We start from the raw sequence: 20673 nt of genomic DNA on the forward strand, positions 1-20673 counted from the left end.
GAAATAATTTCAGGAAAAAAATCTGTGACTCTTGGAAAAAAAAAAATATGTTCTTGCCTACTGCTTTCCATCAGGTTGTAGTTCAGGTCATGCTTTGAAAGGCATATGGAGGACCAGGCAGTTCATCTCCTTAGTTTTCTATTAAACTAAGTACAGACTATTAAATTCTTTCACCCAGAATAGAAATTTTAAATAAACTGTATGAAGCAGAAGTGGGGAATGCATTACAATGCATACCAGCTATTCTGCACTGCTGAGCAAGTGAATTTATAACTTGTATAAATCTTCACTCTTCTTTTCCGCTCCTTTTCAGACACACGCCTAAGCTCAGATCTGAGCGGATACAAATTCCAAGGAATTTAAACCATTAGTGAAAAGTCTGTGAAAGAGATGTGCAATTAAAATTTGTTCTTTTGTTGTGTTGTTATGCAGATTTGATGCTCTTCATTTTGTGATCTTTGTGCTTCGTCAGCTTTATTATATGTCATATGGTGAAAAGACTGAAATCATGCTACTGCTTCTGACTTCTTCTTCTTCTTAGCTGTGAAAAAGATGAGAAACTGTACTTCTTTGTCAAGAAACGTCCTTTTAAAAATCTCTTTCAAATTATTAGGAATATGAGAAAGCTCTGACCAGTCAGGTTGACAACTGTAGCCCTGGGTGAGATACTGGGTGTATATAGTACTTTGGTTCTGTTTGCTGACTATGTTTCATCTACCACTCTCAGTTGCAAGATAAAGTATATTCCTTTAGAAGTACCTGTTTCTTTTTCATATCATGTATGAATGATTCCTTTTACCACTACTTCTGTATTTTGACTGTTGATAGCCATAGTTTTATTTTTAAGTGAAAGAAAATAAAGTAGCATGTCTCCTGAGCAAAAAATCAATCAAGCATTTTTTAAGCTAGGAGAATAAGTAAAAAATGTAAAACTTCTGATGAGAGCACTTTTCAATTTCCCTGTTACCTTCCTAGACCTCAAATTAGATTTCCTAGTGACTATCTTGGAAAGACTTGTGGTACACACACTTAAAAGACTATTTAGAATACTTGCAAGACTTCTAGTGTGCTCTAATACAATATTCAAACCAACACCCAGATTCTGAAAGCTACAGAAAACATGCACATTGATGATAAGAGGTGAGGTCTAGAGTAACATCTGTTGCATATAGATTTTTATACAATTGGAATCTGGACACATCCACACACCAGGTAAAAGCATATTGACTAAAAGCCAGAACAAAACTAAAACACATGCCCAGTATGAGTTATTACAGAGTTACCAAACTATTTTCTTCTATCATGTCATGGGAGAAAGAGTGTTCAGTCCACAGCACAGAGAGAGAAGAATTTCCATCCTGTATCATATCAGTGACTCATAACCCTGGCAGCCCAGTTTTGTAACCAGCCTCATCCTTTTTTAATTAATTTTTTTAAAGCTTTACTGATTCCCAAATCACAGAAATCATTTCTCCCAAACCATTTTTCATTAACCTGAGCCTTCTATCAGTCCTGCATTTGTTCCCTCTATATATGTATATTTTGGTGCTGACATGAAGCAGATAGAACAGATGCCAAATGTGTTTTTTTTCTCCATTGGCTCACATTACTTCAATACTTCGAGGTGTTTTAAAGAAAAAAAGCCTTGGAAGCTGTCACATATTTCAAGATACCTTTTGCCTGTAGGGCTTCCAATGCTGGAGCACACTACAAGTGCAGCAGGTGCTGTCTCCACACAGAACAGCACGTGGGTCTCTGTCTGAGCAAGAGCCACATACTCAGCACTCAAAGTCAAAACAGTAAAAGAGAAGCTGCACTCAAAGCTGCCAGTGACAAGCTCCTATCCATGTGATTGTTACTTGCTGGAAAAATATTTTTATCTACTCCTTAAAGTGACTTCTCAAACCCAAAAAAGTAGACAGATAGTGCTACTGAAAGATGAATGTCTGAATCAAGGTACCAAGATGAAACCATGCCTACTGAACTCAGCAACACAATGTGAGGAGGAGCTAATGCAGCTACACTGTTAGTTTAAAACAAATGAACAATTAAATTGTCACAAAACTCCATATGGCATAGATAAGACAACTGAGCCATCCTTTGGCTGACACAATGTGCAGTTGTGGAGAACCTTCTGTGTAGGCAGGGTATCAGTGAACCTTTTACTACAGCCAAATTACCTGCCTCAGGGTTAACACACGGGACCAAGGCTCAGTTGCCTGAAGAGATGCCTAACACTGGTTAGGCACCCTAGTGACACCTCCTCCAGCTGAATGCCACTCCTGAATGGCACTGGGGGCTCTGCCCATGACTGTCAGGCCTGGGTGTATGTTTCTGGTGCCACCAAGCACCTACAACATCCACAGCTGGAGGGACGGCTGGGCATGAAAGCTGGAAGAAAATTGTAAAATATCTGTTTTAAAAGTGGGAATGTATTTAACTAAAAAACAACTGTCCAAATCATCATCTTCCTCTTCCCCCCCAAAAATTAGTACACTATTTATTTCATGCTGTTTCCCTTGTGCAATGATGTACAATCAAGGACCATTTAAATACACAGGCCAAAGTTTCCCAGAAAGGGAAGCTGAAATGCATCTCCTCCATGGTCTGGGAATCCCAAGGGTGAAGTTTTTAGAGGAATCTAATTACCTGAAACAAGATCAATTGATTTCAATCTGCAAATCAAAGCAGCACATGACCAAAATACTTTGATTCCTCTGCCCATAAACTTTGGAAAGTAGTTATCCAAAACTTATAATAAAGAAAGTAAAATAATCAAATAATTTTACATCAATAAAATACATCAGTGTTATCTTCATCTTGCACTCTCTGTAGGCACAGCAACTTATTTTCTGCCAATAAGTTTTCAGCATAAAGTCTTATATATATTTGAAACACTTTCCACAGTGAGTAAAAAAGTCTGGAGGTACCTAGGGTACCCAGGGAAAACTAATATGGAACAGAAGCAAATTAATAAAGTGGTTGTAATTTTCTCACTGTCTTTGTAACTAACAACTTTGTTCTTCATTCCTCATTTCTTGTTGACAAAACCCTTACTTTGACTCCAGCAAAGAAAAGTATTATAGCAATAACCAATTTTAGGCCATTTTCAACATCCCAACCTTATCCTTGAAAAGGACAAGCAAAGGCAAAGGACTGTGCAAAAGTGCTGTCATATATTTTTCTCTTCAGAAGGAACTCCTCTGCTCTCAGTCTTAGCAGTAAAGTCTTAAAGGGCCAAAAAAGAACCTTGAAACCTTGCTTCTGCTGCCTCATGGAGAAACAGGACCTTCCCCCCTTGATCCCAAACTAAGGAGTCTCAGATGAATCAGCTGGGGATGCATGAAAGACCAGGTCCAAGAACTCATTGGAGAACAGACAGATGAAGGGGTGACAGTGATGACAAAGAGCTTACAATATGCTGTTGTTAGATGGATAGAGATCACCTTTTTTTGCTTACCTTAATTATGTAAAAGGAAAATTTAGGGTAGCTAAAATCTTATTACACAAGGAGGGATACAGAACTACTAGTGGAATGTGTTACCTGGCTAGTATCAATGCTGTGCAGCTTACACTAAATAATCCTGAGTGCATTTTTACGGAGGACAAATGCCTCTCTCACTCACATGGACCGAAGTTCTAAATGAAGATTTTGTTTTACAGTATTATCATCTACATGCAAAACACCTAGCTCACCTTATGAAGCAGAGTTAGAACTACATAGTTCTCTGGAAAACTGACATAGGTCACTGCTCAGGTACGGCACGACTGAATTCTGGGTTCTATCACTTAGTTCAGCCTCACTCCCTGCTGTGGGAAGGGTCTATCAAGGTCCACAATAGTTCTAGGGGATTATCTAATTTGCTGTTCAGCTCTGATTTTAAGTTTATATACACAGAAAAATCACCTATAAGAGCATTCCAACAAAAAACATGATTAAGGCTTAAACTGTGGGTATCCTTCCTCTTCTGGAAAATGATTAAGTCAACATCAAGAAAGGCAGAATAACAAAACAAGATCAGATTTGAAGTATCCTATAGAAGCTAAACAGCAATTCTTCAGGTCATAGCTTGCAAAAGCCTCCTTTCTGCTATTCAGTTGAAAGATGGTGTCTTCTTTGTTTTTAAAACTTCAGCCAATTCCTATTATTTAGATCATATTGGAGCTTTAAACTTGATATACACAAGATGCATTTGATGACTCATTTACAGTTTACAGCACAAATGACAAGCATTTGAAAAAACTTTCACATGAAAGCTTAAGGAAAACTTTCCAAATGTAACTAAAGGCAGAAAAGTTGAGTGCTGGGTTTTTCTGAAACTACAGTTTGCTAAAGCAGCTTGTCTGTAACAGGAGCAGTCACCAGACTAGACTGGCATACAGGCAGGCTCTGGCTTGCCAGAGTAAGTTGTTCTGACCTTTCTCTGTGCTGCTCTAAATGAATTTATGAATCCATCAGTTCATTAGATGCAGCCAGTTCCACAAGTATGAACATCCAGTCACACAATCAGACATATCCTTCCTCATTTATGTTGGACTGAGTTGTTCTCCCAGTAATAAAAACATCAGGTTACGTTTACATGTCTAAAGGAAAAGTAATCCTTTCTGATTCCCCCGCTCTCTGAATTAGAAAGGTGAATCAACTCATTTTGCAGCCACCCAGTCACTAGATGAGATACAGATAGGAAAGCATCCCTGGCAGTGGTAAAGAGGCAAGACTAAAAGTAAATCATTCTCTGTCACTTACTGGATGTTTTGTCAAACTACATCCTTAATTAGTCATGGAATGGAGACACGGGGTAGCACAGTGTTTGATCCTTCCAGAAGAGGACAGCTGTCTCCTCCCACTTGAATTACTGGACATCAGTCACCTCAACCTTCTCCATACAACTTTCCCTCACCATCAAATACATCTTTTAAATGAAAATTAGTAGTTCCTATCAAAAATAATTCTAATAGTAAATGGTATCATCAAATATGTGCATTGCAACAGCATGGGAGTAAGGATATAGCTCACAGTTTAACCATTCCTGTGATAATGTGTGAGAAGACTTCCAAGAACACCTCTGAAAAGACTGTTGACAATCTTGCTTAGGGCACAGACCCATTTTCCTTTAGCAATTCCAGAGCGAATTCATTTGCCACAGCTTGGAAGAGCAAAGAGAAGAGACAAAACTGTGACAATTTATAGCTACAGGATGCTGGACATTCACACACAGAAATCTGAAGAAGACTGAACTGCAAGTGAACTCCTGTCTCTCCTGCATGTAAAAACTGAAATCTTTCCAGTATTTGAAGTGCTTAGTTACTAGTACCTATTTTCTTGGAGGAGAAAGCACAGATCCTGTGGGCAAACAACTGGTTGCACAACTGGCATCAGAAGCTGACACTCACCTTTTACATACATGGGAGTGGCTTCCCTAATCAAGGACTGATTTCTAGAAAAAGGTGGCACGCAAGGGACCAACCAGCCAGTTGGCAAAGATGCCTTTGTTCTGACCAACACAGCAAGGCATCAGCAATCCAGGAAGTTTCTAGAGTGCTTTTGCTTTTTATAACTTCTTAACATGGGTGACTGAGTACCTACCAAGTGCACCAGCTGGGCCTCATACTTAGAAATGAGGAGACTGAGATGGGAAAGTCAGGGGTAGCCTTTGCTGTAGGGACTATGAGAGGCAGATCCTGTGAAAAAAGAGCAAGGCAAAAAGCAGGATTATGAGATCAGAATTCAGGAGAGCAGATTTTGGCCTCCTGAGGAGAATCCCAAGCAGAGAAGAGTGGACAGGCGAGATGGTGGATTTTTCAAGGATCACCCATGCCAACCTGAAGACTGGCCACAGCAATGTGCAGGAAGCTGGGCAAAGGTAACAGGACAAGACTTTCCCTCAGCCGACTTCTGTGAACACTGAAACGGGATATTGCCAGGCTGCTGGGCCCTGATGGGTGTTAAAGGAGCTGGCTAATGACATTTTAAGGCCTCTCCTGGCAATTTTTGGAAGGTTGTGGTGATTTGGGATGTTCCTAATGTCTAGAAAAGGGCAAATATCCCTTCCATTTTAAAGGGAGGCAAAGGACCTACAAAGCTGGTCAGCCCTACCCTGCTCCCTGCAAAACCTTTCTGTGTATGTAGATTGGATGAAGGTGACTGGGAACAGTCAGCATGGATTTATGAAGAAGAAATATGCTTGAGCAGCCTCATAGCCTTTTATAGTGACTTGTTCAGTGGATGAGGAGAGCACACTATTGTGCTCAGTGGACAGACTGTTTATTGTGGCTTTAACAAAGCTTCTGACAGCTTTGTTCTTGTAACAGCCTTCTCTTATCACAGCCTCACTGACAAACTAAGGAAGTAGGGGAAATGTTAGAGGGCAGAGATGGACTGAAACCTGACTGAACTGCTGCACTCAAAGGTGATTAGTAGCTTGAAGTCCAGTCAAAGGTCAATCAGTATCTGTGTACTCCAGGGACTGACACGAGGGAATGCACTTCTTAACATCTTCATAATGATCTAGGTAACAGAACAGAGTCCACCCTCAGCAAGTTTGCAGAAGATGCTCACCTGGGAGGAGAACACCAGACAGGTGCACTCTCATTCAGAGAGACCCTGGTCAGGGTAGAGCAATGGGCCAACAGGTACCTCAGCAAATTCAACAGAGGGAAATGCCAATCCTGCAGCTGCAGAGGTTTAATACCAATCATCAGTACTGGCTGGTGGCTGAACACCTGGAAAGCAACTCTGCAGTGAAGGACACTGGAGTTCTGGTGAACACCAATCTGATCATGAGGCACCAATGTGCATTTGCAGCACAGAAGGCCAACAGCTTCCTGGGCTGCATTAGGAAAAGCACTGCCAGCAGGTCAAGGGAAGGGATCCTTCTCTACTCACACATCTGGGGTGCTGGGCTCAGTTCTGGGCTCCCCCATATAAGACAGACAATACTGGAGAAAGGGCTGAGAGATCTTGGACTGTGTAACCTAGAGAGGAGAAGGCTTGGGAAGATCTTAGCCATGTGTCTAAATATCTGATGGGAAGGAAAAAAGGGAACAGAAATTGATTTCTCATTGGTATGCAGTGACAAAACAAGAGATAATGGGCACAAAATAGAATACAAGAAATGTTGCTTAAACATAAGATAAAGAAACTTTCTTACAATAAGGGTATTCAAACACTGGCCCAGAGAATATGTAAAGTCTCCATCTCCTTAGAGACATTAAAAACCCAGCTGGACATGGCTGTGAAATGACACAGCTCTGTGTAGGGATCTTCAAAGGCCCCTTCCAAATGGAATGACTCTGTGATTATATTTGGTAGAAAAAAAGTAAAGACCTGTTAATTTGATTCTTGGATACAGAACAACTGTTCAATTAATAGATTTAATCTGTTCTAAGGCATTGCAGCATGCATTACATACATTCATAGTTGGTTCATTTGATGCAGGTGGTCAAGAAAGTAAATTGAACATAGGAAGGCAGATCCTAAATATTCATGCTAATAGCTACACAAACATTAAGGAAACATGACAGATCTGGAGCTAATTCTGGAATGTTTGTACAGTTTGTAGGAAAAGTTGAACCTAAGTCTACCCACCAAGTCTGAGCCATGTTAACTAGCTAACAACCATTTTGTATTTATGTGAAGTACAATAAAAACCCATTTCAGAAGTCTCTGGATAACTTCTCGGTTGAGTGCCACAATCATGTTTGTTCAACTGGACATGCCTCCTCTACAGCTCAAGTTGAACCAAGAGAAAAGGAATGACACATCCAGCAAAAAGAACTCACAGGAATATACTATATTAAAAAAGTAATATCCTTGTCTTATGTGCTAACTCCTCTACTTAAAAAAAACACCCCATCATATTGGCATAAATAAGTGATATATTTAAATTCCATTTTAAAAAAGCTTAATTTAAAGGGAATTCACTTGATTGAAGCTAAAATAAAGTCCCATGGAAATGCCAGGTTGTTTTTTTTTTTTAGCGCAGGAAAGTCTTGCATTAACTTTTATTCCTAAGCTAATGAAAACCACATCAGGTTATCAGAAAATGAAAACTGACCTCCTAAACGTTCCTGTTAGTAATCAGATAATCCTCATGACTTAATGAAACAGTTACCAATCAATTGCTCATTTAATCATTTGTATTACCATAAAAACCTAATCTCTCAGCATGTCTCTCTGCCATTTCCGTCTCTCTTTAATCACCGATGAAGCATGAACCTCTCACCTTCACAGGCAAGTTTCTTGTTATGCACCCAGATGACTGGGTCAGGATCAGTGAATGCTGTAGGTGAATGTGCTATCCGTGGGCATGTGAAAGTCATCTTTCACACACTAATCTCAACAATTGGTGGTAATAAAACCTAACTCCAAAACTGATAAACAAGACCAATGTTATGGGCAGATCAGTTCTCACAGATTAGTAGAATAAGAAGTATCCCTTAAGCTGCTTAATTCTATATCACTATTTTATAATCTTAAGGGATCTTCCATTTGCTGTAACTTTCTGTATGTAACTCCATCCAGCAATTGCCTGTAGCAATGGTGACTACCAAAAATTAAGGACTAGACTGGTATTGACAAGGACAGATTTGGTATCTGCCTATAAAAGGAGACTGGCACTATCTCTGGTTGCTCTAACAGTGAGTAGTACACCACTGAAGTCCTATAGACCTGTAGCCTGATTACAGTATCAGCACACTGTGTGGTTGACAATGACACAAGAGACCCTGCATACAGCTTAAGGCAGTCACACCAAACATCAGTGCTTGAACTGATGGGTAAGACCCTTCTGTTTCCATTTAAATAGAAAAGCAAAACCTTCATGGTCACATACCTCATTGCAACATTGCTGCCATCAATAACTATTGGCCTCAGGTTGTCTCCATCCTCTGTCACATCCTCCTGCAGTGGAGACTCTGACCTCTGAGACTCTATGGAAGACGCTTCACGCATTACACTAGTGTTAGCATTAGTTACAGTCTGATCAGTCTCAGTTTTATTCCCAAGTTTGACAAGTTCTCCCAAAATATCATTTATTAAAGCATCAGTACCAAGTTTATTTAGTACAAGTTGAACCTGCTCTTCAGAGTAACCCAACTTAAGTGCAAACTCCAGTTTGGTTTGATATTCTTTCACCACATCAGGAGGCTTTTTGACTTCCTTAGGTACTAACTGAGCCTCTTCTATCCTAAAGTCTTGCAAGATTTCATTTCTTTTTAATATATGAGGCTCTAAGCAAGGAGATCGGCACAGCTGTCGGTGAGTCTTAGGCAATAAATGTGACTCCGATGCAGAATTATTCAGTCTCTCTGAATCATTATCAGAATTTGTGCTTTCTTCAGAGTCACAGCTGGAGCTTCCAGAAGTCTCTTCAGATGCCTCCTTTTCTCTGTCTTCTTTCCTAGAATTAACCTTATCCATCGTTGGCTTCTCCGCCATCGACCAAGGTACAATTGCATTTATTTGTGTGCCAGTGCTCCCCATATAAAGGTGGCCTAAGTCATGCCCCAGATGATCCTTCAAGCCCATGAAGCTGCTGCATGTACTTGACTCCACTTTGCTGTTTTTCTTGTATTCCTGAATATAAAGTGTTCCGTATTCCTAAAGAGAAAACAAAAATGTTGCAACTGGTTACACGCATTACTTGTTTTCCATTTTCTTCCTGCTTCCTCAGAACTGCATTTATTCTCTTGCAGCAGAGAAATAGAACTTTACTTTTTTTAAACATGGAAGGCTTTTTGTGGGAAAAACTCTTCCTAAGGAATATCTGTAAATAAGTGGATGGATAACTAGCCACCTGTCTTCTGAATGTATCAAATGTTACTTATACGTGTCTAGAAATGGATTTATGAAAGAATAAAAAACAAAAGACTCCAAGTTCACCTACTGTAATGCAAAGACAGGAGTACAGTCATTATTTTAAAAAAATGAGATATTTCTTCTAGCATAAGGCTATGTTGTAACAATGAAAAAACAAAGTGACTATAAAATACATTAGAAAAGGTTTTCAAACCACATACCTTGCATTATGTTGAACAGAAAGAAATTAGCATAGTGCTAAATTCTCTGGCTTAGTAACAGAAAACATGATTAAATAACAACTTATTGGCCCTGAAAGACACTATCAGTTCAACTGAATACACTCAAACTATTTCTGAATTCCCTTATAAAGTGCTAATTAAATCAAGAAAGACTAATTGCTCTCAACAGTGTTGTATTACTAACACATACAGCATTTAGGGACATGGATTGATCTAATGGCCAATAAAGCCAATGCAAGTCTTTGCACCAATTACAACAGACCATTCATTAAGCCAACAAGTCAACAAAATTAAAAGCTGATTTCAGCTCCTGCACTAGATTTGTGCAAGCCTGTCGATAAATCAAAACCATTCATGTACAGATATGAGCCACTTAAGAAGAATAGAAGAAAAATTATGCAGTTTTCTGGACTTCATATACTTGCCATATAGGATTTTCTTGAGGAATTTTGCATAGCAGTAGCTATACAGAAGTTAGTTACCCATTTCATCACAATACTTCATCACATTACTTCAACAACCTACATTTAAAGGCAGATTGCTACCTCTTTCCCTTACTTTGTTCTTTTAAGAAGGAATCTTTGCTAACTGCCTCAATAAAGGAAATAAAACATAATTTATTTCTCATAAATAAAAATGGACCATATGGACCACTTGTACTGCAAGGTTACCATGAAAAAAAAAAGAATTTAAATTAAGGAAAGACTACAACACAAAGAGTTCTTTCACATTTCCATCTTGTAAGGCAGAATATAAAGCAAGATATAGAGACAAAGGACTTCACTTGAATTTAAAATTTCTGTAAGCAATTCCATCAATTCTCCCATCCCCTTACAGGTGAGCATTTAAGATTGACACAATGTCTTTAAAATAAAGTGTACTTTCCTCTTCTTGCAATAAAGATTTGAGAGTATGCACTAGAGAAATTCATCCAGGTTTAAGATTAGAGAGAATCAAACAATCAATCTAATCCAAGGTTCAGTAAAAGTAGATTCTACAGGACGGGAGGGCCAAGACATCACCATTGTGGTAGAGCATTCTGGTTATGGGGCACAGAAATCTTACTTTAACCTAAACATTTCTAGCTAACATAAATAAATCTTATCTATCATCAGTGCTTTCATCTCCAACACCTTAATCCCAGCAAGACTGATAGGGAAGAAAACAAAGTTTTATTAAGGTCTTATCTTGCTAGAAGGCAGTAGGGCTGTAATTCTCAGACAGTGTATTAATGAATATTGCCTTCTCTTAATGCAAAGCTTTAGGATTTCAAGCACCCCACAGATTAAACACAACAAGAATTTAGGAAATGGACCTTTTCACACAGTGCTTTATTAACTAATGTAATACACTTGATAGCACAGAGGTAGTAACAAACCACAATATTCCAATAAAAAGATACAGTTAAAAAAACAACACTGTGGCCTTCACAGAACTGACACACACACACACACAAAAATTAAAACAAATCGCAAACAAGCTGCCCCTATTGGAAGCCAGGCTGCTTAGCAACCAGCCTCTAGTTGCTAGGATGCGCTCCTTTAACATACCATCATGAATACTAGCACAGCCAAAGAATAATTTGGTATGAACAAAAGCCCATGAAAGAGAGCGGGACTTAAGTGCGTCTGGTTTCCCCTCAGAGAACAATGCAGCTGCCAAACCAATCTGGAAGCCCCGACATCATTGTTCCACCAACCCCACAATCTGCTCTGACTCGAGGAAGTCTAGTTAATGGGCAATACTTTTAAGCTGGACTGAAAAGTTGAGCTGGCTCATGTACCGCTGCTGCAGAATACAGGGAGATAATGGGTCACTGCCTAAATCCGTGTACTGTGAAATGTCATTTTAGTATTGAACTAAAAGCGAAGGGAGTGTTTTTTTGGAAGTGGGGGAAGAAGAGTTTGCATATTAACAGCATCAAATACTGAAAGCCTGAAGTGCATAGATTAGAAAGAGGATTTTTTTTTTGTGTTAGTTAAAATAATACTTAAGTCATTTTCCAACCACTTCTTTCTTGAAGTTTAAGTGCTTTACAGCAACTACAATCATAACACCCTCCAGTGGGATTCAAAGAAGTCACTAGCATATGAATGCTGAAGATCAGGCATTATATGAAACTTATTTTAGGTGATTTGCACATCAACTGCATATGAAAAATGACCATAGCCTGAGCTTGGTCCATTGTTAGGAATATATGCATAATCAGTCTCACATCTATCTACTTTAATTCTCCTGTCAATCTCCATCATGCTCCAATATATAATTGCTTGTTTTGCAAAGAACTCTACTGTTTTTCAGAAACTATTTAACGAACAGAATAATGAAAGTAGCCGCTTTAACATCTCCCAGACAATATACAGTCATTATACTATTGCTTTAAAAGGGTAGTTAAAATTGTATTTGTACTGTAAATCCAAAGCTAAATATTTCTGAAGTAGTTTTGCATAAGCAGTACACTATTCCTGGCATTTGGCCTAAACCCTGCATGCAAATTGCATTTGTTTTCAGACAAAATTTACAGTGCCTGGGAACTTTGTATATCGTACTTGTGGTCAGTAGCATGTCTTAGAAACATTACACTTTGGAGACCACATCATGATGTCCTTTATGAGATTCATTGACTAGAACCATGAAAATCAGATGTCACTGTTGAATGCTGCTGATTATTTTGTCTTGGTTTGGTTAGTGAAGAGCAACATGCCAGGCAGTCAATCTGAATGAATTTTTATTCCAAATAAACACTAGTGTACCTATATACAGGACAATGAAGCTCATGAAAACCAGAAAATGTCACATTTATCTAAGGAGCAACATCAGCTAAGAACTCCTTTATTTACACGGAGCTTTTATCACACACACATGGTTTTAAAGTGTGTTGACTGATACAATGCAATATGGCTAAGAAAAATATCTACTATCAATTCTGACTCAAATGAGAGATAAACAAACAAAAATAATCTAAAAAATCCCAGTCATGAAAGTCTTCACCTTTTGGTTATGCTCACCACAGCTCAGTAAAATAATTTGTATTTATGAAAAAGTTAATAAAACGGGTAACTCCCAATTTAGAATAACTATGATAAGTTTTAAACTGTAGCCTGTTTGAAACTACAGTATCTCATACTGTGTTCACTGTTAAGGGCTTAAAGTACTGTACATACATTTATCAAGCATAAATATAATAATGCAGATGAGCACTTCATTGCAGAAGTATCATCTTTTACCATTTCTTAGAAGTTGCCACTATTTTCCACTAACCTTTAACAACAATCAGCCCATCGGTTCACCTCCACACAAAATAGAAATATTTCTCAAATGGATGTGGGCACGTAGATCACCTAATCTTTTACTGTGTATTCAGAATATTTCCCACTTAAAACTGAGCATAAAAGAAGTAATTTAATGCAAATTTAGTTCACAGAGGAAAATAACAGAGTAAAGTAGTGTCATGTGGCACATTATAACAGAAAATGTGTATTCTCAAAAGACCATCAACAAGTTTTTGAAGATACACTCTACAAGGAAATAGCTCAACATGTTTTCACACAGGTAGACTTTTTCTAAGTCTTCTAAACACAAAATGGAAAATATTGAAATAATTTTGTTGAAACACTCACTGCTTGTCACAAACAGAAGTGCAGAGCTGATCAGAAAAGAAACAAAAAAGAACGTATCCGTTATCCAAATGATAAAGATACTGCAACAATGCAAATAAAATAATGAATATGTAATAAATACCTACTGCTGTAGTTTCTATGTATTTAATTACCATTGTATTTGAGCGAGTGCTGTTGTCTGCATCATTCTATCCAACAAAGGAGGGATGTCCCATTGAACAGATTGGTTAATGCTCTGGGGCAACAGATGTCTACTGGAACTGCAGGAGACCAGCAACTGGTGGCCTGCCCATCTTCTGAAAACTTTCAATAGACTCATGCATATGTTCACACAATAGGGCATGTGGTAGAAATGCAAACCTCTTTTTAACCCTTTTATATGCTCTCTTTCCCTCTCAACTGATATTTGAAGGTCTTTGTTTTGGACTTTTTTTTTTTTTTTTACAGGATCCTTGGAACACAGGCTCATGGAGTGCACAGTGTTTGTTCTTCAGCCTAACATCTGAACTCAAAACACAAAACAGATTAGAAACTTTATAAAAACAGCCAGGTAGATCTGACACACCGATAACTTGAGTTTTCAAAACTCAAAACCTTTGACTGTAACACATTCCTATCTGAGAGCACCCTAATGCTCAATCTTACACTACAGTATCTTCAGATAGCCCATAATGGAGCTCTTCCTATTTCCACAAAAATGGTAAATTTCACCCATGGTGCAGTATAATGGAAAAGGTGTCTAATTTTGTTTTTCTTTAAGAATTTTTTCTACTAGTCACTATTTAAATAACAGCTTATTTGCAAAAAAAAAAGGGTAAACACCTGTAACTTAGAAGTTGAAACTTCTCCTTCTCCCCAGTGGGCTAGAGAATTCGTTCTGTTGATGGCTACTCCCTACCACTTCCAAATTCTGGGAAAGACACCATTACTGATGCTTTCAAAAGTTCCTTAGTAGAACACACTGTGTGAGATCAATGCTCTTTAATATACTTAATCTTAGCGCATAACTGGGTATTTTCCCTCTCTTTTTTCCAAGAGACACCCAAAGTGTGCAAACCTCAGCCGACATGCAGGCTAGCTCGTTGTCCAAACGCAAACTGATAACGCTGCAACACCAGAAAGGTGAACCATCCCGTCTGTGCAGAGAGAAGCCCCTATACTTACGTTGGCTGGAAAACACACAGACATTGGTTTCTCGTAGCTGTTCCAGAAGCAACTCCTTAACACGATTTCAGCTGCAGACTTCAGGCAAGCAAGGAGAACAATGAATGGACGAACAGATGGACCCGCGATGTCTTTGCTTAACCTACTACTGAGCGGCCGCGGAGCCAATCACGGCCCACAGAGCTCACAATTAGTTGGCTGGGCAGATGCAAGGCAACCTCCCCACCCTGCATCAGGTTCGGAGGTTTCTAAGATAAGCAAGTTGATGTCATTCTCAGGGTCTGCCCCGGGCAGCATGTGTATTAACGAGGGGTGTGCAGCAACAATAGGCCACACAAAAGAGACTAGCAGGCAGCTGCTGTATGAGAGCCAGAGTCATTAGGGAGCAGGCTGCCAACAAGAAACACCTGGCTTGGGCAGACTTCAGCTTCTCCTCATTGTTTCTAATTCATGAAACAAAGAAAAGAATTATTTTTTAAGCAGTAAAAATTGTGAGTTTCTATTAAAATATATCAGTCTGAAGGAATATAACCCCTTCTATTATGGAAACAAAAAGTTCTTTGTCAGGGAAAATATTAAAGAAAAATAAATCTATCAGGAGCTATTGTAGTCCCCTTTTCTTGTTAGCAAAATTAATCACAGTGGTATAAAGCACAAGGAGGTATGAAAGGAGCCCACACTAAACACTGAAATGAAAGTGCTTTCTGGATTTTATGACGCTTTTCTACATTAGTCAATAATTGCAACAAACTTGCATTTACACACAACTCTAAGAGTACTTGTGGATAATTTCAATGGAAGGGGTGATAGTGTTTAAACTAAAACCACATAATATTAATACATAGAATAATGGATATTTTTAGGCAGTAGAGACATTAGAGCACTTGACAGAAAGGAACTATGAACCACTCTTTTGTTCTGGAGTCCCTTATATTTGTTTGCAAAAGAACTTATTTCCTCTTTTATTTTTTCATAGATCTGTTCTAGATGCCAAGATCTTTCTATCTCTTCTCGATGACAGAATATTTGAACAGAAGTCTGGAGCTAGGCAACTCTACTGTTTTTATTTTCAGTTGAAGTAATCCACATAGAAACACAAACTCCAGTCCACATCTCCCCTCACTGCCCAACATTTCCACTGCCCAACACAGACATTTAGCAACGTAATTGTAGCAAGGTTTGATGCTTGATAAAAAAAGGTGGCACACTGTGGACTTCCAAATAAGAATTTGCACTGCTGATAACTTCAGCTGAAGACAGGTCAACACACAGAAGGAAAGGATTCTGCATTTGCAAATGTTCATCCAAATGACTACTAGAAAAGTGCATTTACTGAACTTCAGCATCACTACATGACTAAAAGCAGTAACGAGAACCACAGAGGCAGTTGTTGTCCTCTGCTTGCGAGGAGAGGCAAACTGCTGGGAAATATCTACTGTGATTTAATAGAAGAAAAGAATGAGAATAGGTTTGTTAGAACTGTTCTGAGTAACTTTCCAAGCTTTATGTGGATATCAAAGCAATTCAACACAGTAAATGAAATGACATACTGTCACGCTATTACACTGTTGCACTTATCAGGTGGCCACATATTAAACTTCAAAGAAGAAACCCCAACTACAGTTTCTCTGCACTGTCCATTAAACACTCCTAAAAACAACTACTAACACCACAATTTTGGAGCTTTTAAGTCAGAGGCAGGAGGAGACTCCACACTAATTTCTGCCACTGTGAACACAAAGACTGAGAGAAAGCTACCCACGAGCACAGTGGGACGCCTGATCCCCAGCACTGGATTAAGCCTCTTTGCAAACAGCGAATAAAAGCAGTGATCTGAAAAAGCTAATCAGTCCCTGCTGTGGTATTTAGACTTACCTCAGTGGCCGGTATTGGATAACGTTAAGCATATTAAAACTTCTGTAGGCAAAATTGAAGCCAGTCCAGTTCACCTATGTCCAAGAACTGCACTTAAATGCAAGCAGGATCATTTGGCTAGTCATTTGTTATCTCCCTGATTAAAGCCAGGCATTTCTTTTACAATACAGAGATGCTTGCTTTGCAGACACGTATGACACCCTTTATATAGATCTATAACAGAGAACTCCGTGGCAGAGAAGTGCTGCACTTACGGCTGTGCAAGCACAACTAGTGCAAGTGTATTACCTGGCTTAGAAAACTGCCTTAGAAATAATGCTGTAAGAAGTTCACTTGCAAAGACCTGCCCTCTCTAAGTCTTCTACAGTAACAATAAGATTACCACCCTTTCTCATGTACCCCCCGACTCTCCACATACCGTGTGCTTGTCTTCAGAGAACCAGGGATAAACTTTAGTTGCAGATTAAAATTCATGCAAACACCCTGCTGCAGCACTATGACCAAAATAAGAATGGATGCAATCTGAAGACTTCCATTATATTATTAAATTTACAGAAAATATTCTAGCAAGCTATAGTTGTGTGAATTAAGAAGACATTTTCTAATTCTCTCTTGTACACAACGTCAGTTACTTAAACCAGCTGCCTCTTCCGGAAGCACCTTCTCAGCTCTTCCCTAAAAGAAGTTGGGTTGTTGAAGGTTTACAAGGTGTCAGATCACCCTATTAAATCATGCTTGTGATGACAGAAAAGCATTCATATTAAGGCTTATCAAGTAGATGAGGCTTCTTTGTGGGAATAATGAGCTCACCAAAAACACCTTAGTATGAAACAGTGGGGCTCTGCCACCACATCTGTGAAAGGCTGTAACAGCATCACCAGAAGGTACAAAGCAAGCACAAGGTACACAGCACAAAAGGACAAATCAAGTTTTACTTCTTGTGCTAAAACCTGCAAATCCAATTAACAAGTTCAACAGCTTCCTATTGCAATACACAAAATACAAAGAGGTAGTAAATTAAATCCAGACACAGCAAATGCAGCAGCTCCTTCAAATTTCTGGTATTGCAAGATGAGTAAGCTATAAAAACCTGTATTTGTGACTGCTAGGTATGGGACAGTTTGTACAGTGTTTGTCAGGTCCTTAGTGCCACTTCATTAAACAGCAGGCCAGCACAAAATCCTGAATTGCCTGGAGGTGATAGGCTTGGAGAATCCATAGTGAAAGGAGATTTCAGAAAGGCACACAAGAAAGGGATGGGATGCTGCACAGAGACACAGACCAGGATGTCTCTCGGTTTGGGTGAGGGGTTGGAAGTAGAGCTTCCCTTTTATTCCTCCCAGTCCCCTTTCCCCTTCCTCACCCTGCTTGCCACTGCCCAGTATAGTGTGAAAAGCACGCATGGAAGAACCAGAGAGACCAAAGGGGGGAGAGCTGGAGCAGCTGGAAATTCAGACAGCAGAGGCTGAAGATATTAGGGAAGCATTACTCTAAGGCAGAAAAAAAAACCTAAGAAAAACCCCCAAAAAGCTGCTAGTTCCAGCCAAATCTTGTTTCAAACACATTGAAAACAAAGTCTTATTTAAAAAGAAATTATTTTATGCAAGCATACAAAATGGTCATTCTGTAATTCTGTAACTCCAATGGTATTATTGCAGCAATCAGAAAGACAATTTGTCCCATTAACGTATTTAATTATCTTTTATTTTAGAACTTTGTACTAAGCCTCTTGCTATAAATGATGCCTTTGCAAGAATATACTGCACAGTTAAATCAATCACATACCACTGCATTTATGAAATAGAAATTAAGGTTATAGGCTACAGACAAAATGCAGCCCAAAAAAAAAAGTAAAAAACTTGTATTTACTGTTGGACTTGGGAGATGCACAGGAGATGATTATTTTAAAATTACAAGGTGGCAATACAAAAAAAAAAAATTTTCAAGTTATATGAAGAGATAGACTATCTTAAGTAGAACACTTGAAAGAAGTTCACCTAATTTTGAGGAGTGGTAAGTGGTGCTCTAGACTGAATCTCCTCACAGTCAAAACCAGACAAAAAAACTCCACTCTACAGTCACACAAAGGAGTGAATTAAACAACCTGTAAAGAGTGCCCAGAATTCAGAAAAAGAACTGATATTATGATGAGTAACGGTTTGCCTAGAGAATAACTAACCTTTCAAAACCACGATATTTTAAAAAAAGGTTCAACTGTATTTTCAAATGCAGTGCAACTGGTCTGTAGAAAAATATGCACTTTCAAATGCATTAAAACAAAGTGGTAAAGAGTTTTTTCACTCTTTGAAAAAAGACTCATCTCCCTCTAGTTATCCTTAAAATTAAAAAAGCAGAGATGCATTTTCCAGCAGGGCATCACCTTAAAAGAAGGTCAGAATGTCTACAGTTTCTGGTATAATCCCATTAGATCATCAGTACATTGGCTGCATGCAAGACTTGAGTAAACCATTGCAACATTTATCAGGATGTCCTCTGAGGTTTTGAAGAGAATCGCAAAACCTCAAGTTTTATCGTAAGCAGGGATTACTTTTTTGCTAACCATGGCTAGAACAGATCCAGCCTTTGCTTTTCTGTTGGTAGACAAAGGCAGTGACCATGAGCTGTTCATCACAACATGACAAGGCACCCGCCTGCAGCTGCACAGCTTGCCTACATTAGGAGTCCAACAGGCTTGAGCCACACCAGTCAACTACACAGAAAGCATAAAGCAGTACTCTGCAACACCAAAAAACACTGGAGTCACCCCACACTACCACACTGAGACATAGCACCTGAAATGAAATACATTTTCTGAAGCAGATTTTAATTTTAGAAGTGAATGGTTTTGATCATGTGACAAAAAACCCTCCACTATGTTTACCTAAGAGGATGATGAAAAAGTCATTGCCTCAGTACAGTAACTTACAGATATTCATTGTAGGCATGGATTCCTAAGCTGTGCTCCTTTCACAGCATCACAGAATCGCTGAAGCTGGAAGGGACCTCTGTAGGACATCAGGTCCAACTCCCCTACTCCAGCAGGGCCACCAAGAGCCAACTGCTAGACCCTGTCCAGACAGCATCTGAACATCTCCAAGAATGGACACTTCTCAACCTCCCTGGGCAGCTGCCAGTGCTTGGTTATCCTCACAGTAAAAGTGCATTTCCTAATGTTCAGAAGGAATAGCTTGTGCCCACTGCTTCTGGTCCTGTCCATTGGCACCAGTGAAAAGAGGTTGGCTCTGTCTACTTTGCACACTATAAATACCTTCAGGTATTTATTGCATTGGTAAAAAACCCACAGACCTTCTCTTCCCCAGGAGGAAGTCCCAGCTTTCTCAGCCTTTCCTCCTAGGGGAGATGCTCCAGTCCCTTCATCATCTTTCTGGCCCTTTATTAGACTCACTCCAGTAACTCCATGTCTCTTTTCTACTGGAGGATTCAGATTTATCCCACCAGTGCGAAGCAGAGGGGAAGGATCACCTCCTTTGCCGTGCTATAGCACCCGTCCTAGCACAACTAGGCCACTGCTGGCTGCCTCCAGCACAATGACATACAGCAGGCTCAAGGATTTTCCCATCTTTAAGTGAATGCTCCAACTCAAGTGCGGTTAAACCCCAGCACAAACACACAAGCCACTGTAACCACACCTGCACAAGCACACCAGGGTATGCACACAGATGGACAATCACAGATACCTTGTTTCCGAGGGCAGTAAAGTCACATGGCCAGAAATTCTTGGGGGGTTTTTCGGGAATAAATACAAAGTTCTACTGGAAAGTGTTCAGTGGTTTGCAAGACAGAAAGCACTGAAACCCCCTTCTGCACTAAGGTGGCTGTTCAGCAACTGCTCTCATCAATACCATCTCATAAACTTCCAGTGTGAAATCAACTGTCCATTTCTGCAACAAATGGGGGAAGAGTGCTTACTTTAATATTTATTTAATATAGTAACTCTTTATTTTTAAATTTT

General features: G+C 39.2%; 1 protein-coding gene across 3 annotated transcripts in view; it reads right to left on the reverse strand.

Moving 5' to 3' along the window:
- ZC3H12C (zinc finger CCCH-type containing 12C) overlaps positions 1-20673 on the reverse strand; it is a 44093-nt gene that overhangs the window by 14168 nt on the left and 9252 nt on the right. For 2 of the 3 annotated variants that reach the window (XM_088051103.1, XM_014253001.2), the window contains exon 2: positions 8835-9601. In XM_088051103.1, coding sequence (XP_087907229.1) covers positions 8835-9529 — 695 coding nt within the window. In that variant the 5' untranslated portion in view covers positions 9530-9601. Of the gene's footprint in view, positions 1-8834; positions 9602-14825; positions 15038-20673 lie in introns of those variants that run through there. The other variant, XM_088051102.1, reaches the window with a different exon arrangement.

The sequence above is a fragment of the Pseudopodoces humilis genome, chromosome 2, assembly GCF_049639895.1.
Source record: "Pseudopodoces humilis isolate 2021_Gansu_Grassland_sample_001 chromosome 2, ASM4963989v1, whole genome shotgun sequence".
NCBI lineage: Eukaryota > Metazoa > Chordata > Aves > Passeriformes > Paridae > Pseudopodoces > Pseudopodoces humilis.